The sequence below is a fragment of the Suricata suricatta genome, chromosome 2, assembly GCF_006229205.1.
Source record: "Suricata suricatta isolate VVHF042 chromosome 2, meerkat_22Aug2017_6uvM2_HiC, whole genome shotgun sequence".
NCBI classification, from domain to species: domain Eukaryota; kingdom Metazoa; phylum Chordata; class Mammalia; order Carnivora; family Herpestidae; genus Suricata; species Suricata suricatta.
Window position 1 is genome coordinate 180,405,342 of NC_043701.1, and position 23,928 is coordinate 180,429,269.

The 23,928-nt window shown below is 44.6% G+C and overlaps 1 protein-coding gene and 1 long non-coding RNA gene across 5 annotated transcripts in view; one reads left to right on the forward strand and one right to left on the reverse strand.

The window, feature by feature from the left end:
* The window catches only part of TEX36 (testis expressed 36), a 21,007-nt gene extending 2,150 nt beyond the window's left edge, over nucleotides 1-18,857 (reverse strand). The window contains exons 1-8 of one of the 4 annotated variants that reach the window (XR_003905795.1): nucleotides 18,606-18,857; nucleotides 13,775-13,906; nucleotides 12,991-13,071; nucleotides 7,396-7,644; nucleotides 6,865-6,936; nucleotides 6,568-6,605; nucleotides 766-897; nucleotides 427-539 (exon numbers count right to left, since the gene is read on the reverse strand). Coding sequence is in view for 1 of the 4 variants with exons in the window: in XM_029932766.1 (XP_029788626.1) it covers nucleotides 6,901-6,936; nucleotides 7,396-7,644; nucleotides 12,991-13,071; nucleotides 13,775-13,906; nucleotides 18,606-18,656 (549 nt within the window). In the remaining 3 variants the exon portion in view is untranslated. Of the gene's footprint in view, nucleotides 1-426; nucleotides 540-765; nucleotides 898-6,415; nucleotides 6,606-6,864; nucleotides 6,937-7,395; nucleotides 7,645-12,990; nucleotides 13,072-13,774; nucleotides 13,907-18,605 lie in introns of those variants that run through there. The other 3 variants (XR_003905792.1, XR_003905794.1, XM_029932766.1) reach the window with 3 other exon arrangements.
* Nucleotides 18,724-23,766, forward strand: LOC115285988. The gene is made up of 2 exons (XR_003905799.1): nucleotides 18,724-19,202; nucleotides 23,509-23,766. It is a non-coding gene; the product is annotated as an uncharacterized LOC115285988 (long non-coding RNA).
* Nucleotides 23,767-23,928: the final 162 nt, after the last annotated feature.

A 23,928-nucleotide genomic window follows, 5' to 3' on the forward strand; every position in this document is an offset into this window, starting at 1 on the left:
CTTCTCTGTCTAAAAATAGACAGTGTTTAAGAGTTGGCTTCATATAGGAAATCATCTCTCTGCTCTTTTAACTCTCGTCTTGAAGGGTCTGAGATATGGTTTTTACAAAGGAGAAAGCCAGTTGTCAGGCGCATGCTTACAACACGCACAGTAAGTAACTGAAACTCCCTGGTGTGACTCTGGGACGGATCCCTGGCAATGCCACTCCGAAAGAGTATTACTAATACATCAGCTGTTCTTTCTCACGTCTAAGTCATTTCTGGGATGGCACAAGTCCAAGTCTCATCCGTTAAGACAGCAGAAATCTATAACACCTGCATGCAATTGATTAGTAAGTTGGGGTTTCTTTAACTGGCTGTTTATTCTTCTGTTCAAAACAACTCGCTGAAACAAAGAACCAACAGTGGCAAGTCATTGACGTTGTGCCAAGGTATTAGAGACTTTTATTTCTGTAAAGTGGGTTATTGTATTGGGGCGTCCACCTGAGTCCCCGAGGACTCCCCTTTCATTAAAGCGCGAAGTCCTTTGTCCTTGGTTCACTGGATCCAGAATGAAAGGTGAGGTTGTAGGACAGTGGTAGTTACATTTTATGTAGAAAACGATTAAATGAGAAAAGACTGGGTGTTTAAGGGCAAGTTATCTAATTTGCGTTTTTGTCAATGGTAAACATACCGCCCCTCATTCTTTAATCCCAAAGGGCAGAGGCTGACCTTCCCCCACCACCATGCCCCGCCTTTACCCAACTGCAGATTTGGTTCCACAAACCTTTTTGGCGAGTCTGTGAATTTCATCCCGAGTATGTTGTATTCGGGGTAACTCCTGTTGGAGACCGTTGGCGTTTGGGCAGAGGTAGGTGAGGCGAGGCAGGAGTGAGGCAGTGAGGGTTGGTGAGGGCACCTGCGAGTAGGGGGTGGGGAGGAGAGGAAATGGGAGGAAATACACCCCGCTTCAGGCTCCTTGCCCACTGCATGGAGCCTCCTTGGGATTCTCTGTCTTCCTCTCTCTGCCCTTCCCCCACCCCCTCAAAATAAATAAATGCTTTAAAAACACACATACAATTTTGTATGAATCCATAGTTCTTTCAAAATAAATTTTTAAGGGGTAATTATACAGCCTTTCAAACACATGGAGCAGTTACAAAAAGTGGCCATCCTAAGCCAAAACACTTTTAACCTCTCCGTAATAAGCAAAAATTATACAGATTCTAATTACTGACCACAACGCAAAAATTAATCAGTTAATAAAATATAGATAATGAAAAGTAACAATAGAATTAGTGAAAAAATATAGTTCTTTTTAAAAAGTTTTATTTATTTTGAGAGAGAGAGAGAGCGAGCATGTTTATGCGTATGCAAGTGAGGGAGGGGCAGAGAGAAAGAGAATCCCAAGCAGGCTCCGCACTCTCGGCTCAGAGCCTGACTCAGGCCTTGAACTCACAAACTGTGAGCTCATGATCTGAGCCAAAATCAAGAGTCAGCAACAGAGCCACCCAGGTGTCCCACCAAAAATACACTTCTTCGTAATTCTTGGATTATAAAAGACAATCACAAGCTACTTTGAATGGATAACTTTCCTATTTTGTTAAAGATGAATTGGCCATATAGTTGTGGGTTCATTTCTGGGTTTTCTATTCTGATCCGTTGATCTATGTGTCTGAGAAGCAAACCAAGAAACAGACTCTTAACTCTAGAGAACAGAGTGGTGGTTACCAGAGGGGAGGTGAGGAGGGGCAATGTTGGAAGCGAGGGATGGGGACTGAGGAGAGCACTTGGCATGAGCACAGGACGCTGTATGGAAGGGCTGAATCGCTGTGCTGCACACCTGAAACTAGTATGACACTGTGTGTTAACTAACTGGAGTTTAAATAAAAACTTTTTAAAAAGAGGGAGGAAAAGGTAAAAAAAAATAATAATAAGTAGAGGAGCATGATGTGTCTACAACGTGGCATTTGAAAGAAATCGCCTTGCCTACATTTACAAGAAAACAGGAAAGGCTGCAAATAATTGAGTTACACGTTCACCTTGAAAAGTTAGAAAAATAAAAATAAGCCCAAGAACAGAATACATAAACATGAAAGCATAAATTAGTAAGATCAAAAGCAAGCAACAGTAACAAAAAATGTAGATTTGGGAAACGGAGCAAAGACATGTGAACAACGTTTAACTTGTCAAAGGACAGGGCATACCTTTAAAGCATGAAAGAGAAGAACTATATTAAATACTCAAAATTCCATATAAAGCAGATGATTTTTCTCTACAAATAATAGTAAACCCAATAAATGGGGCCCTGCCTGGCTTGGCTGGAGGGGTGTGCAACTCTTGATCTCAGGGTCGTGAGTTCGAGTCCCACGGTGAGTGCAGAGATTACTAAAAATAAATAAACTTTCAAAAAAATGACCAAAATTAGAGAAAAAGAAAAAAAGAATTAGTAGATACAGACTAATTTCCATAAAATACATTGAAAAGATGTTCAAAGATCCAAGTGAAAATGGTACCAGATCCAGGAGGTTTTGTAGCAAATTCTATAGATATTAGCAATTGATACAACCAGTGTCATGGCATCGTAAAAATAGATTTTAAAATCCTTTTAAAATTGGCAGATCGAATCCTCAATTTATCAAAAGAATAATAATACATCATATCATAAACAACTACAGTTTGTCTCTAGGAATGCTAGAAAGGATTTGAAAATCCATGAATATACTTTACTACATTCACAGATTAATAGAGAAAATTTATATGATCACCTCAATAGGTGCCAAAATGTCATTTGCTAAAATGTCACCCCATATATTAACAATAAGAACTATAACAAACTTGGGGTGCCTGGGTGGCTCAGTTGGTTCAGCATCCAACTCTTAATTTCTGCTCAGGTCATAATCTCATGGTTGTGAGACTGAGCCCCACATTGGGCTCTGTACTGAGCCTGCTTGGGATTCTCTCTCCCCGTCTCTATCTCAAAATCAATGAATAAGTAATAGACATTTTATTTTTTTTAATTTTTTAAAAATTTTGTAAGTGTTTTATTTATTTTTGAGAGAGAGAGACAGTGTGAACAGGGGAGGGTCAGAGAGAGAGGGAGACACAGAATCTGAAGACAGGCTCCAGGCTCTGAGCTAGCTGTCAGCACAGAGCCTGACGTGGGGCTTGAACCCACAAACCATGAGATCATGACCTGAGCCAAAGTAGGATGCTTAACCAAATGAGCCACCCAGGCACCCAGAAATAGACATTTTAAAAAACTACAACAAGCTCTTAGAATTGTCTCATAGTCTCAAAGGAGGTCCTAAGCAAGGCATGAAATGTATGAAGAGGAGATTCATGCATTTTACGACATGAAAATATATGCAGAACTAAAAATATAGTTCCTACCGCACCGGTGCGAGATGTTAACGATAGAGGAAAACTTGGGAGGTGAGGGGAGGGAGAGTGGGTGTATAGAGCTGTACATTTCCCATTCAAGTTTCCTGGAAGCCAAAAGCTCAAAGAAATGAAGTCTATTGATGAAAAATATATACAGTAACAAAAGGGAATAACCAATAAACTAGATAAAACACTTGTGACACATTTCATACAAAAGCCTCAATATCTTTTTTTAATATTTATTTTTGAGAGACAGAGCTCAAGCAGGGAAGGAGCCGAGAGAGAAGGAGACACAGAATCTGAAACAGGCTCCAGGCTCTGAGCTGTCAGCACAGAGCCCAACTCAAGGATTCAACTCATGGACCATAAGATCATGACCTGAGCTGAAGTCAGATGCTTAACTGACTGAGCCCCCCAGGGGCCCCTAAAAGCCTCAATATTTTAATATATCAGGAAACCAGAGGTGCGTGGGTGGCTCAGGCGGTAAGCGTCACGGTTTGTGAATTCAAGCCCTGCATCGGGCTGGCAGAGTGGAGCCTGCTTGGGATTCTCTCTCTCTCCTGCTCTTTCTGTCCCTCCCCTGCTTGCTCCCTCTCTCTCTTTCAAAATATATAAATAAAGTTAAAAAAGAAATCATACAAATAATTGAATAAGACAAAAGAATCAATAGAAAAATTAGTGAAAGATACCAAAAAACAGTTCACAGCAAAAGAAACACAAATGGCTTTTCTATTTACTTAATTTATTTATTTATTTACAAATGGCTTTTCCATAGCTAAACACACACAATGAAAGAGACTCAAATTAAAATACAATACCGTTTTATAACCAACAAATGGGTAAATATAAAAAAAAAATGGTAATGCAAGGGTGTGGAAAAATAGAAGTGCCCATATCTTGTATCTTGTTAGTGAACTTGTAAGCTGGAGCACAGATCCTTTTAGGAAATTTGATCTTAAAATTTTTTAAGTGGAATGTAAACCTGGGGTGCCTGGGTGGCTCAGTCGGTTGGGCGTCGACTTCAGTTCAGATCATGATCTCATGGTCCATGACATCAAGCCCCACGTCGGGCTCTGTGCTGACAGCTCAGAGCCTGGAGCCTGCTTTGGATTCTTTGTCTCCTTCTCACGCTCTCGCTCTCTGCCCCTCCCCCACTCACACTCTTTCTGTCTCAAAAAGGAATAAACGTTAAAATTTAAATGTAATGTAAACTAAAATTTAATATCCATATGTTCTTTGGTTGAACAAGTTTATTTTTATGAGTTTTACCATGTAGAAATGCTCAGAGATGGATGCAAATATATATCTATAAAGGTGTTTATAGGAGGAAGAGACAGAAAACTGAATAAATGCCCATGAAAAGATTCCAGGACCATAGCTGACCCGTGTAATGAAATACCAAGCAACTACGCTTTAAAAAAAAAGAAGAAGTAGATTTGTAGGTCCTGATACTTACTTTGAAACTTCAAAGACACATTCGTGAGTTCAATTGTTAGAGGAGCAGCAAAAAGCAAGAATGGAATGGAATCCACCATTGGTGTTTGTTAAAGGATGTGTGTGTGTGTGTGTGTGTGTGTGTGTGTGAGAGAGAGAGAGAGAGGGAGAGAATCTATACAGGCCACCTGGAAAAACAGGCACATAAAAAAGTGTCAGTAGGGCTGATACTGGGAGAAAAAATGGGGACTGAAGTCAAGGATGTCAGAGAAACTATATTTCACTGTTTCATTTTCTTTTTTCCATGTACATACTTCACATGGACTTTAAAAAATACTTTCGTGGAAAAAAACATGAAAGAAAGAACAAGAGACCACGCTGGGGGGCTCAGCCAGTTCAGTGTTGGACTCTTGATTTTGGCTCAGGTTATGATCTCACCACTATTGATGAGTTCAAGTTCCCCACCTCGGGCTCTGTGCTGACCATGCAGAGCCTGCTTGGGGTTCTCTCTCCCTCTCTCTGCCCTTCCTTCGTTCATGGGTATGTGCATGTTCTCTCTCTCTCTCAAAATAAATAATAAACTTTAAAAAAAGAATAATGACTCATTCTTAAGTAGATAAAGATGATCTATCTAAAACCTACAGCGATAGTCAGACTTCAGAGAGACACATTAGAAGCAGCTCTGGTAAGTTCAGAAATAAGACAAGGCCTCTGTGCTGATGGTCAAATTGTACCTGATGCGATAATACGGGGGGGGGGCAGATATACGAACATTAATGATATAAATTACCATTTCCACAAGTGACGTAATTGCATGTAAAATCCAAGAATATCAACTGAAAAATTATGAGAACTTTATTTTTTTGATATTTATGTATTTATGAGAAGTTTAGCCAGAAGTCAAATACTAGAAATCAATACAAAAATCAATAGCTTTTTTTATACATAGTCAATATCAACCTAAAAATGTAACTTAAAAAAAGACATTGAAAAGAGCCACAAAATTTCAAAATATGTGGGAATTAACATAAGGAATACACACGTCAGAACTACGTGAAGAAAACTATAAAACTTTACTGAAGAACATAAAACAAGATCTGAATAAATGGTGAGATCCACCATGGCCTAAGGGTGTTAATTCTTGTTTACGTTATCATCTAAATTTGCAGAAATTTCTATCAAATTGCCAATGAATTGACTTGATGAGTTTATTCTAAAATTCAGCTTTAGGAAAAATATCCAACTACAAACAGGAAGGTGTTGATACTCAGTGCTGGTGGCACTGGCATGCTTACAGGACGGGGACACAGAGGACCACCGAGCGGGAAAAGACGCTGGCTTCGCCATCATCAGAGAAATGCAGACTAAGAAAACCAGTACAGGGGCCTGGGTGGCTCAGTCGGTTAAGCGTTCAACTCTTGATCTCGGCTCAGGTCATGATTCACGGTTCATGAGATCGAGCCCAGCATCAGGCTCTGCACGGACAGCTCAGAGCCTGCTTGGGGTTCTGGGTCTCTTCCTCTCTCTCTCTGCTCCCCACCCCCCCAAATAAAAGAAAAACATTTTAAAAAGAGAAAGAAAACAATATGTAAAAGAGAATTTGACAGGGGAGAGATAAATGCAGGTACAATTGGTAAGAGTTTAATTGGTCCAGTCTCCAAGGTAATTTGAGATACTTATTAAAACTTTAACTGTGCGCACCATCCAGTCCAGCACTGACAGAGCAACCCTGCAGATATCACTCCAGAGACGCACCCCTGCAGATACGCACCCCGGCAGGCTCTTGAGAATGTTCATGTAGCACCAGGCCTACCAGGGAAAAAATAAAAGCAGTTCAAACGCTCGTTAATAAGACAATTTCTAAAAACACAGCACACCCATATCGGGGAACACAGTGCAGGAGTTTCAAAAGCAAAAAGTCCCTTCATACTGACTCCCAAGAACTCCCAAGATACATTGTTAAATATAAAAAAAGCTTACAGCCTCATATGATGTATTTCAGCTTATGTTCAAAATGTAGATGTAGTTACACATTGTAAGTGCAGAGAATGAAAAATGATTAACTTACTTCGGGGACCGGACAAGGGTTGGAGGTGTGATGAGATCAAGAGGAACTTCTGTTTCCTCTGTACTGTTTGAACTGTCAAAAGAGAAATGCAGTCATATGTTAATTACATGATTGTTAAAACATCACCCAAAGTTAATGTGGCCATTTAAAAGTTGGTTTAAATATATTTTTGTTTAAAATACTTCCATTAAAAATGTGTGTATCTTCCCAGATCTTTATTTTATAAGGACTTGAATGTTTTTCAAACTTATTAAAAAACAGAAATATTGTAAAGGTGGGGAGTGATAATATAGTTTCTTAATATAAGAACTTTAATCTCTGTTTATGCTGCATGAATACTTTACCTCACCATAAGGCACACACAGTCTCTAGCCCCTAACTTAAGTCCTATTTCAACTAGTGGTGCTGGGCCAGAAAACACATACTTTTAGAATGTCCCGTGCAATGCCAATACTACAAAACTCATCCACAATCTTCTGAAGGATTAGGGCTCCCGTGAAGACCCAACCGTTTGTTAACAGTAAAACTTACCTTTGGATTCTTTTTCAAAAACTCTGTATAGCTTCTCTGAGGAAGACATTTAAAAGAGTTCCATATCTCATTATAATGTCTTGGGAAGCGTCTGAAAATTGGGAGCACCACAATTTCTTGACAGACGTAAGATATTTGGCTATTTGAAAAGCCATCAAGACAAGACGGGACATAGTCACACGCCCAAAGATTGAAATTTCTTGAACTGTGTTGCCTTTTCTCTGGGGAGATCTTCCTACGTCCCAGGCCCTGGAGAAGAATTATAAGAAGATTAGGAGAAACATATTCAAGGTCACAGAGTTCTGAGGTCTTGAACAAAACCAGCTACGTGAGATCCTATGTCTGGATGCACAATACGGCAACCGCCTACATGAGCTATCCTTCACCAACCTTGGAGTCAACACCCAAAGCATGCTGGTGGCATTTCATTATCATTCTTGTAACCTTCCACCTCCACCAAGGGGATTGGTCCGCTAGAGACACAGAGAGCAGAACCAGAGAGACCACAGCTGGAAGCAGCCTGTGAGGCAGCCTAGACTCCCGGGCACCCTGGGCAGGTTCTCGGCACCCAGGTGCTACCTCAGTGAGTCGGCCTCTGGCTGCATCCCAGCATTCAACGGGGTAGGTGGTCCTCACTCCAAGAGAGGCTGAATTCTTTCCCATGCAGGAAGCAACACCCTTGGGGCTCTGCCCACAGGATTCTGCATCAACTCTCAGACCTCACCTGTGAACCTGAGAATTACTCTGCATTCAGAACTGTGCTTTCGATCTGATCCACAATTCGAAGAAAACACTATGCTTAGACTAAAGATTAGAAAGAAATAGACATGCAATCACCCAGACTTTATGTTATAGACCATCCTAGATTCGTGATGGAGTGACATCGATAAACCCATGGGAAGTTGAGAAAATTGCAAGTCAAGGACCCTCTGTCGCCAAACGAGTTGTCGATTCATAAGGACCAGCGTCATTCCAAGTGACAGCAGGTGGCTCACTCAAATTAGGGTAATTTGAAGATAGTTTATTTTTTTTAATGTCTTTTATTTATTTTTGAGAGACAGTGAGAGCAAGGGAGGGTCAGAGAGAGAGGGAGACACAGAATCTGAAGCAGGCTCCAGGCTCTGAGCTGTCAGCACAGAGCCTGATGCGGGGCTTGAATCCACGAACTGTGAGATCATGACCTGAGCTGAAGCCAGATGCTTAACCGGCTGAGCCCCCCAGCGCCCTGAAGAGAGTTTAGTAAAGGGACTATTTGTGGGGAATTTCACAGGGACAGTGTAGAGTCTGTAGGTCTGTAGGTTGAGGTGGAATGTGGTCCCCATAGTTGGGTCCCTGGTGCTACGGAAGAGAGGACGGGAGAGACTGGTTCCAGAAGCATGAAGGGAAAACACTGCCCAAGCACCTTTCTGACAATGTCCCTGCAGACAGTCCAGGGGGAAAGTAATGAAATAAAATAAAAGGAAGAGACAAATGAATAGGGGAAAGAGGCACAAGGAAAGCCACAAGTGAAGCTTGTAAGTAAGTCTAACTTCTTGCTGGAATAACAACGGAGCCGAATCCCTCCAGAAGACTGTTGATGAGTCAGTTAAGCATCTGACTCTTGATCTGGGCTCAGTTTGTGAGTTCAAGCCCTGTGTCGGACTCTGCACTGGCAGCGCCGAGCCTGCTTGGGATTCTTCTCACCCTCTCTCTCTCTCTCCGGCCCTCCCCTGGTCTCTCTCTTTAAAAAATTTAAAAAAAATGAAAAAAAGTTTTTTAAGTCTAAATACTTGCTGATAACTATGAAATATATTGAAACCTCAGGTAAGAATCCACAAAAAGGAAGGAACGGAGGGGAAGTGGGGGAATACGGAACTGAAATTTGCAGGATTTCAACTTGATGGCTTTGATCCCAGGAGGTGCCACTTCACATGACCCGTGGAAACAGCACCCCCACGAGTTGGGACAGCACACTCTGGCCACCGCAGTGAGGGAGGTCAGTGCGCTGAAGAACTTGCCGTACCCTTGGGGGCTGGGGCGTACCTATGGATATTACACTTTATATTCATAGGGTAATACAATATCAATGTAAATCTTAAACATTTCTGCTTAAGGATAACCACCGGTAAACAATAAAAGTCAGAGTGAGCAAAGAAATTCAATTTAGCTAAGTGAGAGAGGGAGAAATCAAAAGAAACAAGATACAAACATGGTAAATAGGAAACATACAATGAAACAAATAAAACCAAAACATAAATATCCTAACAATGTGAATGGATGGAATCCTTATACAAAGAAACAATGACTCTTAGATTAAAAAAAAAAACCATGCTCTATGCTATGTATAATTAAAAAAATACAAAATGACTAAAAAGTATAAAGACAAAGAAATAAGCTGTAATACAAGTTATGAATGTTAGTGATGGAAAAGTAATACTGGCAAAACTCAATTGCAATTTAGAATTCATGGCCCAAAACAGTAAAGTATGTAAAGAGAGATACTCCATGTTGATAAATAATAAAAGCCACCAAGAAAAGAAAATATTCATGAATTTTTATGCAGAAAAATATATTAAACTATATAAATTTGAAAGAATTATAGAAGGCTACAAGAATTTAGAAACTCAAGAATAATCTTAGAAGGAAAAATTGACAGATCAAGGGAAAAATTAAGAAAAGGATATGAAGGATTTGAGTAACATAATTAATGGTTTTTAATAAAATAAAAAACTTTGTAACCAACTTTGTAAACACCCATGAAACACTTGTTAAAGGAAATCATGTAGGGGCGCCTGGGTGGCTCAGTCAGTTAAGCCTCTGACTTCGGCTCAGGTCAGATCTCACATTTGTGGGTTCGAGCCCCGCATCAGGCTCTGCACTGACAGCTAGCTCAGTGCCTGGAGCCTGCTTCTGGTTCTGTATCTCCCTCTCTCTCTGCCCCTCCCCCTCTCATGCTCTGTCTCTCTCTGTATCAAAAATTAAAAAAAAAAATAAAAATAAATTTAAAAAAAGGAAATCATGTAAAGATAACAAAGATAATCTTTTTATTCAAATTTCATATTCTATAAAACTTATATAATCCATAAAACTAGATATTAGCAATAAAAGATGATCAGAAAAAAATTCTAACCATGTAGAAAATTCAAAACATTCTTCTAAATTATTTTTAGAATTAAAAATTAAATCATAGACTATTTGCAAGTAAATAATAATGAAACTCTAGTTTAAAAAGATGTTCAGATGTAGCCAAAGCAATAATCTAAGGAATATTCATAGTTTTAGTAAGTTTACTAACAGAAACAGTTGCAAGTATATGAATTAAACATGCAGCCCAAAAAGATATAAAAGAACAGCAAAACAGAAGTATTTTAGGAGATGTTACACCCATAAATTTGAAAGCAAATAAATACGTTTTAGGCACATGCCAACAAAGTCTACTCAAGAAGAAATAGAACGTTTGGGAGCATGTGGCTGATTCAGTTGGTGGAGTGGGTGACTCTTGACCTCGGAGTTGTGAGTTCAAACCCCACATTTGGGGCTGAGATTATTTAAAAATTAAATCTTAACAAGGCACCTAGGTGGCTCAGTTGGCTGAGCATTCAACTCTTGATTTGGGCTCAGGTCATGATCTCACAGTCATGAGAGGCTGTGAGATTGAATCAGGGATTCTCTCTCTCCTTTCTCTGCCACTCCCCTACTCATATGCTCTCCAAATAAATAAATACATAAATAAACCGTTAAAAATTTTTTAAAAAGAGAAATAGAAAGTTTGAACAGATTAATAATCAATGAAGAAATTTTAAAAAGTAAATCAGTACAAAAAAAAAAAAACCAAAACCAAAAACAAAAACTCTAAAAAATTATCAAACTCAAATAATTTTATGGGCAACTTCTACCTAAACCTCATTAAACTGAAATTCCACACTTTAAACTATTCCAGAATGTAGAGAAAGTTGGAGAGCTTCCAGTGTTGTCTATGAGACTAAGATAGCTCTGATAAAATACATGTGGTGCAATCCTGTTTATATCATTAACAAGATATGTACTTATATGGGTAGAGTTGCATGTGAGTTGCAGGAAAATACCACATTTTGCCCCCCAACCCATGATCTGGGAGTCATCAAAGTAGGATTGTGAGGAGGGAAAGTAAGAGTGCAAATTTTTAAGAAAATGTATTTAGTTCTGTATTCTTTGAAAGTTGTAAAGGACATATGTTACTTTGATAATTTAAAAAACGATGTTAAACATTCCATTTGGAGAGGCAGCAGAGTGGATATTCTCATTCTGTGCTCAACACCCTTCCAGGGAAAACCAGATTTTTTTTTTTAGGTTAAACCACTCCAATTTAGCTTCAAGATGGTAGCCTGGAGGAAAGAGTAACTTCGGGCAAGCTTTTTAAACTTTTTTAATGTTTATTTATTATTGATACAGAGAGAAACAGAGCACGAGTTGGGGAGGGGGAAAGAGAGAGACACAGAATCCAAAACAGGCTCCAGGCTCTGAGCTGTCTGCACAGAGCCCGACGTGGGGCTTGCACCCACAAACTGTGAGATCATGACCTGGGCTGAGGTCGGGGGCCCAACCGACTGAGCCCCCCCAGGCGCCCTTGGGCAAGCCTTTTAGGATCACTGCTCTCAGGCTCCTCATCTCTAAATTGGGGATGGGTAGAGTAATTAGCGGCAGTGTTGTCCTGAGGATTAAATGAGATAGTAGCAGATTCTAGCACACAGCAAATACTTTACAAGTGGTGGTGGGCATTATTAGCACCGTCATGGTCATAGTCATCATCATCATCACCATCATGGGCTTCCGGATCTGGTAAGGATTCTCAGAGATCACCTGATCCAACCCTCGACCTCAGATACGTTAACCTTCCCCTGTCTAGTTTGATAGTCCCTGGCCACATGAACACCGTCAATGTGGGTTTTCCAAACTGAGACGTACCACAAGTATAAAATGCAAACCGGATTTTACAGACTTAGTTGGGGGAATATAAAATATCTCACTAGTAATGTGCCTATTGATTACACATTGCATTGATAATTTGGGGGATTACTGAATTAAATAAAATACATTATTGAAATGAACTTCACCTCTTTTTACTTCACGTGGCTACCAGAAAATCTGAAATCGCATGTGCAGCTCACGATATATATTTCCACGGCATAGCGTTGTGTTAACCACCACTAAGGACTATCAGACTATTTCCTCCATGAGAGCAGCTCACCACCTCTAGGGAAACGATGAATCCAGTCATGGGGAAGTCCTTTGTACGTTGTAAGGTCGCCTCCCTCTGACCTGTCCCTGTGGGGCTTGGTTCCGTCCACCAGAGACACACATAGGAAACCCCTTTTCCGTTACAGACAGACCTTCCCATGAAAGCTCGTGAATGAGGCAGTTCATACCAGGAGAAGGATGAAGTGCACACAAACGTAGGGAGAAGGCGGGTGCAGACTTTGAAAGCTATATGGAACTTTGAGAGCCACTCCCATTTTTTTAAACCTGTTATGAGGCGTGGATTTTGACCTTGTTCCAATTCTGGGAAAAGTCCTCTGACATCATGTGCCTCCCAGAGGCGTCCCTAGTTTCACTAGTAATTTGGAGAGAAATACTCACAGAGTCCAGGTAGAATCCAGTGCTCTGAAGGCTGTAGCGATTGTCATGTACAGAGAAGGGGAAGTGATTGTCTACTGCTTGCTAGAAGAGTTTGGGGAAGAGTTGAAAAGGCACATGTCAGAACCCCAACATGCTCTCAGAACCCACAGACACAATTAAACCCATCACTGGAGAGCAGCAAATGACACAGGACAGCGAGCTCATAGGTGTGTGTGTCAACCCAAGGCTTTCAAACTCAACCTCATTGGTGTTGTGGAAAATCATAGAAAGTCTCTTTCAGAACACCTTCTTTGGAGGCAAAGAAGGAAAGTTTACAGGTTCTTGGAATTAGAAGCTGGAAAGAAACTTTTGAGGCCATCAAGACCAAACTTCTTCATCCGACCAATAAGGATCCTGGCCCAGGTTGGCAGCGTGAGTAGGCTAAGGGTGAAGCCTATCCTTGCTTCTCCCTGAGGCCACATCATGCCCCTGAAGTTGCCCGTGAACGGGCCAGGGAGGCAGAATGTGCATGTTAATGATCTGTGTGCTATAACCAAAGGTGGTGTTTTCTTGTCCACAGATGAGCCTAACTTGATTGTCTGGACCAAGAGGTAGTTCCTTCTAGGAATATTTACAGTGTCACAGTGACCAGGACAGGAGGTGGGATGCTACCAACATTTAAAGACCCAAAGATGACAAAAGAGTAGTTCCTTCCAAGGAAGAACTGACTAGCCAGGAATGTCAGTGGCCCCGCCCCCTTGGAGAGCCCCAGGGCCGTGCGTCCGGGCCAGCATTCTGGACTCACCTTCTCTCGAACCTTGTAGATTGGTGGTAGCTTCCCCTCCACTTGCCGAGACAAACGTGGACTGTGGGGTTCTTTTAACATAGCACTGGTGATGGATTCTGGTGTCTTTTGTGTTAGTCCAATCTGAGGGAACTAGAAAGCCAGCACACGCCGTGATTAAAACCAGATGCATCCGAACCTCAAAGCCAAGCATTGGGGCTTCCTCTGTAACGTGATTAAAATGCAATTTGGGTGCTTCTGGTGTGCGCTGGAAATGGCATAATTTTCGTAATTTGCAAGTATTCTTTCCAAGACCAAAAAAATACTGTAATGGCCCAAGGCCATACTGCTGGCTGTTTCAAGTTACAGGGGCTGCGCCGGCTGTGTGGAGCCCGGAAATACTTCTGTGGCCTGGTGAGGGGGGTGTGGTTTGGAGCCAGAGCCCATGTGCTCTGAGAAGCCAGAAGTGTGTGGGGCGCTCCCTTCCTGTCGGGGCGCTCCTGTATCGGGGCTAAGAATCCAGCCCACGTTCAGAGGGGTGGGCCAACCTTCTGCAGGCAGGAGGTGGAGGAAGAACCCAGTTGACTCTGCCCTGAGAAGGCAGAATGGGAGAGAGTAGAAGGAAAGATAGGGGAGAGGATGCAAAGCAAAATCATCATCATCATCATCATCATCATCATCATCATCAGGATTATCTGGGGAGGCTGTTGGCATCTCCCTATGGACAGGAGGGAGGGACGCAGGAAGAGGCAGAGGGAAGAGGTCCCAAGAAAGGCCCTGACCTGCCCCACAGAGAGCTCTGGGCATGTGCTGGCCTCTCAGAATCTTCTTGAGTTAGGGTGAGGGCACTGGGCCTTTCAGCCCCCTCATTGGTCAGTCACCAGGTATGGGTTGATCTAGGAAGAGGGGTGATTTTGAGGAGGCCGCTCTTCAGCGAGGGGTTATCCCTAGGGTTAGGGCACCAGTGCCTTCCAACAAAGGGAGGAAGCATCACTTGGCGGTTGGGTCACAGACTGTGGATTCAATGTTCCGAAATCCAGTCCCGGCTCTCTCTCCTATGCGGTCAGCCTGATGCAAGAGACTGCATTTTTCCAAGCCCCAGTCCCTTTGTCTGGAAAATTGGGATAATAATACTTATTTGACAGCATGGATGTGATTCAGAAAGAAAGTGCCTGCCCAGCGCGTGTCCCCCAACTGTTAGCAGTTGTGGTTTTGCTCACGCTGTCGCCTCCTGATCCCCAAACCCGCCGCCACGCCACAGGCTGGCCCTCCTTCCTTTCTGCTGGGTCACAAGGAACTTGGCCAACATGACTATCCCCGCCGGCTCCTTCTCACGTCACGGCGGAACCATACCCCCAGGTGACTCCTGTTCACTGTCTGCACACGTGTGTTCAGTACGTTACTGTTTGTGCAAAAAGGCGGGAGGGTTGTGTCCTACACGTTGTGTACTCGGTGGGCTGTTCTCGGCAGTGAGAAGCAAAGGGCTAGGTGACGTACAGCCTCCGAGCGGCCTTTTCAACACAGCGCTTGGGCGATGGGGAGAAACAGAATGAGGCGCATGACCCTCCACCATTTATGTGAATAACTACTCCGTGCACACAAGACAACAACGCCTAACTTACAGAACACATCCGAATCAACTCTCGGGAAACACTTGTGAATGACTGCATGTGGGGTGAGGAGGGATGGGATGGGGGCCAGAGCAGCGCCGCCGGGGCCCAGGCAGCCAGGTCCGGGGCCCAGCCAGCAGCCACACTGATGCTCCTTGGGGGGGGAGGGGGGGCGGGGGCCGAGGAGGACGGATGGAGGAGGGAGCCAGGAAGGAGGATGACTTTCTTTTCCCTGTTATGCTCCACTGTTTACACATTTCTCAACTAAGTACACCCATTACATTCTCTTTTTTTCCACAACAACAAAAACATTGTATTTGTTTCTGATTACGGTTGTAATACATCCTCATGGTTTAAAAAAAATGTGGACATAAAAACACGAGGAAATCAAGTTCCCCGGCACGCACTGGTGACCCTCCTTTGCAGGCGTCCCTGTACACGCACGCACAGCCATGGGTGTGTGCGTGCGTGTATATGTGTATAATTTTACACACCTAGGATCACATTATACATCTGGTTTCGAAACGTCGTGAACGCCTACGTGTTGAACAGTAACTTTGGCTCCTTTCTCTCTCCCCCTACATCACCCAGGACCACCAGGATCACAGATGCGCACTCACAGACCCCACCGCCGCCTGCAGAGGGGCCTTGTCACTTTCCAAACTTGGACCATGTGGCACGTACTGTTCTGCTCTTTGCCTTCCCACTTAACAAGACACCCCAGACTCTTCCAGAGTCAACTTATGCGTTTCTAACTCATGCTGTTATATGATTTAATGTCTTAAAACAGTTACTTTTCCAAAGTAATAATAATAATAATAATAATAATACCAAGGGCCTCCAGACTCATAACGTTTCCTTCTCCCCCTTCCTCGGGTCTGGCGGTGTCAGCATTCCTGTCCTGGCAGCTACGGAAGACCAGGGCTGGAGGGTGGGGCTGGGGGTCTTTCTGGCATCAGGAGCCACCCTCTCACTGGCTAAGTGACAACTGACTTGAGTTCATTTGTATTCTGGAAGTCTACGGACTAAATCACTGGGGGTGGGGAAAAATGGCTCTAGCATTTTCATTTCCCTCTTTTAAAATATATATTGAATGGTGATAACATGATAGTTGTGACATAAACCCTTCTGTTAGATATTGTAACCATGAAATACGGCTTTTTAACTAGTTGGCGGTGAGATTTGTGCAGTATTCAATCACGCAGCGATTGCAATTTTAAACAGGAAGGTGAACACGTACGGAAAGAGCCTCTCCTACCCGGCAAGAACCAGATTACAGGCAGCAAGGTCAACTGCAAAATGACGGTCACCTCTAATGCAGCAATTACTGTCCTCCCAAATAGGCTGCTGCTGAGTCAAAGCCAACGATTTCTTTAATTTTCCCAGCTCATCTGCAAGTCACTTTGGGAAACTTCGTGATCAGCACTATTCTTTTTATGCTCTTGGGTGCCGGCAGCAGAAGGGACCCACACCACGTGCTCAAGTCAGACTTTGGGAGGTGATGTCTCTCCACCTGAAATCGGGCTCTGGGGAGTGGTGGAATCACAAGACTTGCTTTCTCCCATATAACCAAACCCTGACTTTGTCTGAGGTGGTCATATGGCTGCTTAAAAAAATACTTCCCCAAACTCCCGGGCAGCCATGTCAGCCATGTGACGCAGAGAGATGAAAGCAGGGGTCTGCAGGGCGGGGCCCCTGGGATCGCTCTGCTTTTCCCCCACCAAAGGGACAGACTTAGCCGACAGGTGCCTGTTGTCATTTGTCCCTTGACCGCCCCCCCTCATTTACCCACCTAAGTTGAAGAGCTGCACACCACAGATGACAGATCAGAGGACGGAAGCATCTGTACGGCCCTGCACAGCCACCTTCTGGATTTATTGTTGCTCAAAAAACACAAACTCTTATTTGGTTAGGACACTGTAGTCAGCTTGTATGGTATCCGATCAAACACAGTCCTCACTGGGGTTGTAGGTGATAGAAAGAGGGGAAGCTAGTCTGAGAAACTTGTATTTTTCTCTTCAAGACTGAGTGGTGTTATGTAGTTCACACTATTTCCCATTTTACTTTGGCTGCCAGGAATCTCAGTGTCAAATCTGATGATGTTATATAAATAGCTGTCATGAGGCCATATGGCCTGTGCGTTATGTATTTTCCCAGCCTCAGCCTCTTGTTCTAAAATATATTCAGACGGAATCTAAAGTTTTATTTTTTATACTTTCCTATTTTATTTTGAATATTTTCCATATATTATGGTAAATCTTTGAAGAATGAAGTAGGGTATATAAGGAAGAAAAATATGTGTATATTATTATAATATATATTAATATATAATAGTTAACAAGTAATGAATGGTTACTCTGTTTCCATGCACCGTACTAACTGCTCTGTATGAATTGTGTCATTAATCCACACAACGACCCTCTAACCTTGATGTATACTATGATCCCATTTAACAGACAAAGAAACTGATTTAGAAGGACTAAGCTGCTTAGACAGGCTCGTGTTCAGGTGGGTAAAGTCCGTTTTTTAAAGCCTTCAGACTGAAATGTTCTAAGGTGTTTTCTATTTTTCTTTCCCTCTTTTTAAAAAATTTTTAATGTTTTTATTTATTTTTGAGAGAGAGAGACAGTGTGAGCAGGGGAAGGTCACAGACAGAGGGAGACACAGAATCCGAAGGCAGGCTCCAGGCTCTGAGCTAGCTGTCAGCACAGAGCCCGACGCGGGGCTCGAACCCACGAACGGTAAGATCATGACCTGAGCCGAAGCCGGAAGGCAGACGCTCAACCAACTAAGTCACCCAGGCGCCTCTCTTTCCCTCTTAAACAAAGAAAAAGTGTTAACTTTTCTACATATTGCTGCCCTGCTGCATCAGTAAGTAAAAAAAACTAAGCTCCCACCCCCACAGAGACTATATTCTAGAAGGGAAGAGAAACAGCACACACGATAGATTATACAGCGTCTTACAAGATAGGTGTTACGAAAAAAGAAAACGCACAAGCACTGACTGCCTCACGGACGCTCACAAGTGTGCTGAGTGCTTTACACACCAGATTTATTTCATTTACTCCTCCCCAGAATGCTCTGAGAGTCCCATTTCACAGACGGAGGGACTGAGGCCGGGTGCGGTGACCCCTGAGTGGGATGCCGCTCACGAGGCGCAGCAGAGGCTGACGGAGACCGGGTTCTGCGGCCTTGGCCCCGCCCACTGACCCGGGTCGGGAGACAGGCCACCACCTTCTTACCCATCGTCCGTCCTTGTCTGAAGGGGGGTTGCAGCGTCTCCCTTTGACCATTTTCGGCAGGAAGCGAAGGCGGCTGAGGTTTTCTCCCTAGCTCCCCATGGCCTTGCCAACCTCTGCATCTGGAGGACGCCCCTCCTCCTTGGTCCTGAACTTCGGCCTCTACCGGAAGGGGAGGCCCACGAGTGCCCACTGTCGTCATAGAATTCTGACTCCCCGTCACAATGGGGGAGGGCCGCAGGGGTCCCTGAGGGTTCCTGCCCAGGCCCCCCGCAGCCGTCCCCACTGGCCCCCGCTGAGGAAGCCCCATTGTTGGGTCAGACAAGTGCGGACAGGACAGCCTTGAGATAAAGGCCAATTTTGTACCCTCTAAGCCCTTGAACTGGTGCCCTTCGGGTTGAATGTCCCCCTGGTAACCATCTGTCCCAACTTCCTAGTTTTGGGAGAAGTGAATTGAACCTCGTCGGGAGATGGCCGCCGCCTCCTCAGTGGAATCGTTGCCCCCAGCCCCCCCGGCCTCCCTCCCTGTCCCAGCCCAGACTCTGCTCACCTTACCGCACACCCCAAGGCCCCGAGGAAGCAACAGTCACGACCTGCGAGGTGAATACTTTCTCGGGTTTTTATCTTATTTATTCTCCACGACAGCCTTTGGTACTTACAAATGAGGAACACAAGGTTCCTGCGGCGAATGCACCAGGCGCTGGGTCACAGGGCAGCTCCAGAGCTCAGAGCTCAGAGCCTTCCAGAGGGCCAGCTGCCCCCCACCTGCCATGTTGCAAGGGTGTTCCTAAAGGCTGGGCTTTCTCTCGGAGCCTGGACATGCGAGTCTGCTTCTCTCCTCCTCGACAGTGCGGTTTCTGCTTCCTTCTCTCTCCTTTCTTCCTTTCCTTCTTTTCCTCCTTCTTTGTTCCTTTCTTTCTTTTTCTTTTCTTCCTTCTTTCTTCTTCCTTCCTTCCTTCCTTCCTTTCCTTCTTTCCTCCTCTCCTTCCCTTATTTCCTTTCTTTCTTTCTTCCTTTCTTTCTTTCTTTCTTTCTTTCTTTCTTTCTTTCTTTCTTTCTTTCTTTCTTTCTTTTTCTTTCTTTCTTTCTTTCTTTCTTTCTTTCTTTCTTTCTTTCTTTCTTTCTTTCTTCCTTCCTTCCTTCCTTCCTTCCTTCCTTCCTTCCTTCCTTCCTTCCTTCCTTCCTTCCTTTCTTTCTTTCTTTCTTTCTTTCTTTCTTTCTTTCTTTCTTTCTTTCTCCCTTTTTCAATGCTCTGTCTTGACAACCCTCCTGGCTAGTCCATGAAATCATGAGAGGAAACATCTATAGGAGAATCTGTCCAGCACTGTCTTTTGCCAACAGATCATGTGTCCTCACCTCTAATCACTAACCTAGGTATTCACACACGCCTCTCCGTGTCAGGGACGTGGGACCTGTCCCCTCACAGCACTGGTGGCCCAGAGAGTTGGGCTCCTGGGTGTGATACCTGGGGTGGCACACAGTCCTCTTGCAGCCGTGAGGCCAAAGCCATGCAAAGGGAAAAGATGGAGGGCGGTGTCCCCATGTGCCGGGAGCCATTGTCCCAGGTCCAGACGGATGGCCCTGCCGCGTGGGGGAAGGGCAGGCTGCCTGCTGCCGGCTCACGGCCCCTGAGGCGAAGCTCTTCTCGCCACCCTGCTGCTGTCCTCCTGTGGCCCAGAGGTGGCACCTGTGCTCCACGCAGCAGGGGGGAGAGAGGGCGTGTCCCAGAGTATGGGACTGAACCCGTCCTGGCCCCACGGTTCATGACATGCTCTCATTGCTGGCTCTGCTGCTCTTTCTGTTTTTAATGTTTATGTAGTTTTGAGAGAGAGTGAGTGGAGGAGGGGCAGAGAGCCCAACATGGGGCTCGAACTCATGAACCACGAGCCTCAGTCGGACACTTAACCGCCTGACCCCCCAGGCGCCCCCAGCTGCTTCTTCCTGAGGCGGGTTTCTTGCTGCCGCTCTGCAGCGCTTCATCCTGTGAGCCCCACGTGGTCACATCTCCATTTAAGAGAGGCTGTGAAATAGGCTTTGTCCTGGTGGGGCCAGCTGAAGGTTCTAGCACCCTGAAGGAGAACAAACATCAAGGACAACCAAAGCTTCGGGCACCCCGATGGGTGTAAAATGCCCCTTATGTGGGATGTGGATTGCCCCAGCTCGGGAGGACAGGCAGAAGGGGCTGTGCTGCCCACTCCTCAGCATTGTGGCGACCGAGGAAGTAGACCCCATAAAAGCACTCTGCAAACCGTAAGGGACTTTGCAAAACTAAGGACGGACACGTGTGCAAAGCACTTGAGTGTTGACTACGTACCTTCCTATTCACTGTTTTATCTGACTTTCACCAGCCCCCTAAGAGACGTGCTCACCATCGTCCTTCTGTGTGCCTCCCCCACCCCACATCTTTCTCCACCCGCCCCCACCTCTTTCTGTGCCCTGGAGGCTGGCTTCCAAAGACTGAATACCCTGTTCGCTACACGTTGGCTCCGGCTGGATTCACCCAGCGGGAAGAACCAGTGGGGACGGGAAGGGCAGGAAGAGAGGGCAAGGCGAGGCGTGCTGGCAAATGGCTGACGACCTGATCTCTGGGACAGTCTGATTCGTGTGCTGTTGGCCAATTTCCATGATGTAAATACTTCTACCGTGATTTTTAAGCTAACACTGATGAACATGGAGTTGGGAAGAGATGTACACATAGGCTCCGGGACCCCTCCCTGGGTCAAAGGGTTGATCTCCCAGGCTCTCTGCTCCCAGGCCAGACTTTGGAAGGAGTTGCATTGTGCTACCTACATCCGCCAGCAGTCTGGCAGCCCCTGGCTCCCAGCTACAGCTCCTGCTATTAACAGTGACCTCTCCCCTCCCCTTTGGCCTAGGGGTGGGCAGGGCTTTTGGCCCTCGCTGGTCCTTGTCAGCCCCCGAACCCTGTCCACATCTCTCGAAGGACACCCTTCGTCACATCTTCTGTCTCCGAGTGGGCCGTCTGGTTCCTGCTGGGACACAGACAGAGGCCGGCGCAGGCATTAGCCACTATCTCCACTCACAGAAGAGGAGACTCAGTCTCAGACAAGTGGAGGGACCCCCACAGTTACACAGCCAACACGTGGCAGAGTCCAAACTAGACCCCCAACGTACTGAGGCCAAGTTCAATGCCAGCATGAAACAGAGCTCACTCTGTGGCACTTCCCTGACCCTGCCAGTGACTTCAAGGAAGATTGCTTTTCATTCCTTTTCTTTGATTTGCATAAAACAGGGCCCATCTAAATGCCTACCTCTTGGCTACCTTCACTTCTGCCTCTCCAGTGACCTCTGGAGGTCATCGGCCAAATGATTAACATCGCCAATGGAAGTGACACCAGGCAGCACTGCACACGTGATGGGGTGGGGGTGGGGAAGGGGAAGAGGGGACACAAGCACAGAATGTGCTCCTCCTGCACCCCAAAACCGAAAGGAAAGCTAGGACAGAGGAAGCCCAAGACTTTGAGTTTAAAAGTGCCATTTCCAACACAGTATTTTGTGTGCATTCACTTTGTCTCCACCAATGGAGCAGAAAATTTTCTAGAACTGAAGTCTCGTTTTTAAATATGTTTTGCATCTCCTCTGCAGTTAGTCCTTCGCTCTGTTAAACGAAGAATATGATCACTGGCCAAGGTGTGTCCCAATTTTCCCCCTTTGAATGATTGTTCAAAATCCTTAACCAATTTGTTCAAGGAAATCAAAACTGAATAAAGAACACGCAGCCAGGAAAAACAAAATTCAATTTTCCTTCAGCTAGGATTTCTTGGCCACAGATGGGGGTAGGGCTGTTCATTGTTGACGGTATTATTTGCAGAGGTTTGGATTACTGGGCTGAACTTGGTGACCCTCCAGTCTGCACACAGTCCTGGAGCCCTCAGAGCGTTCCAGCCACTGGGGTGAAGGTCAGCGGAGGCTCTCACTCCATCCTGCCTTGAGCTTTGCACACGCAGGGCCCCTGCCTGGAGTGCAGTGGCCCAAGATGGCTGTGAGAGAGTGACCCCTGGGTAGTGTGCGGCAGAATCTACTCACTCCGTCAACAAATATTTACCCACCGTCCACTCTCTGCCAGAACTGTTTTCAAATAGCACTAAGGCGATCACCAAAATTAGTCTTCATAAATAATAAACAATGAATTTACCAATACATCCAATGATCAGTACCCCAAATTATTGATTGACCAAAAATTATTTTCAGTGAACCATCTACATTTATAGCAAATTGTTTTGCCCAATATACATATTTTTGAATGTTTATTTATTTGAGAGAAAGAGCGCATGCGTGAGCATGCATGCATGGGAGCAGGTGTGGGAGGGGCAGAGGAGGGAGAACCTCAAGCAGGCTCCACGCTCTCAGCTCAGAGCCCAGTGCAGCGCTTGATCTCCCCACTGTGACACCGTGACCTGAGCTGAAATCCAGAATTGGACGCTTAACGGACTGAGCCACCCACACACCCTGCCCAATATAATTTTGCCCTAACAGTTGTGTGTACTTTGACTTTTATTTTATTTCTTTTAATTTTTTTAATGTTTATTTACTTTTGTGAGAGAGAGACAGAGTGCGAGCAGGGGAGCAGTAGAAAGAGAGGGAGATACAGAACCTGAAGCAGGCTCCAGGCTGAGCTGTCAGCACAGAGCCCGATGTGGGGCTCAAACCCACGAACCGCAAGATCATGACCTGAGTCAAAGTTGGATGCTTAACCAACTGAGCCATCCAGGTGGTCTGCCCAATATATTTTTTTGACCTAACAGTTGTGTGTACTTTGACTTTTAGGTCTTTGGCATCTCAACTTCTAAGGATTTATGAAAGGTAGATATGTCTGTCTCTTCCACGTGTCTCCAGTGTGGGATGCCAGCCACTCATTGTTTAATTAATGATGTGTTATCTTTTATAGGAGAGAAAGCGATGGGATCACAGGCACCCTGGAGGAACACTTTCATACATGGGTCTGCCCATGGCCGCCCGCGATGCCCTCACAGCACTCAGATGTGAACACACAGGCGTTCTTCCATTTGTCATTCCACCAAATGAAATGTTCCATCTTCACATTCACGTCCACAAACCCTGGACAACTTAACCTGTGTGGAGGAAGTCCATCCATCTGAGAAATTCTCCGGCATCTGAACTATAAAACACATTTTATCTCTCTGAATTCTTTCTGCAAATAGCAACTGAATCAAGGTGACTCAACTGCACTTTTTATTATGATCCCTGATTCATATGATACTAACGGGAATTTTAAAGGGTGCACAATAGGTTTGCTCACCCTCTTGAAAAGTACTCTGGCATTTGTAATGGAAGCACATTTCTTGTA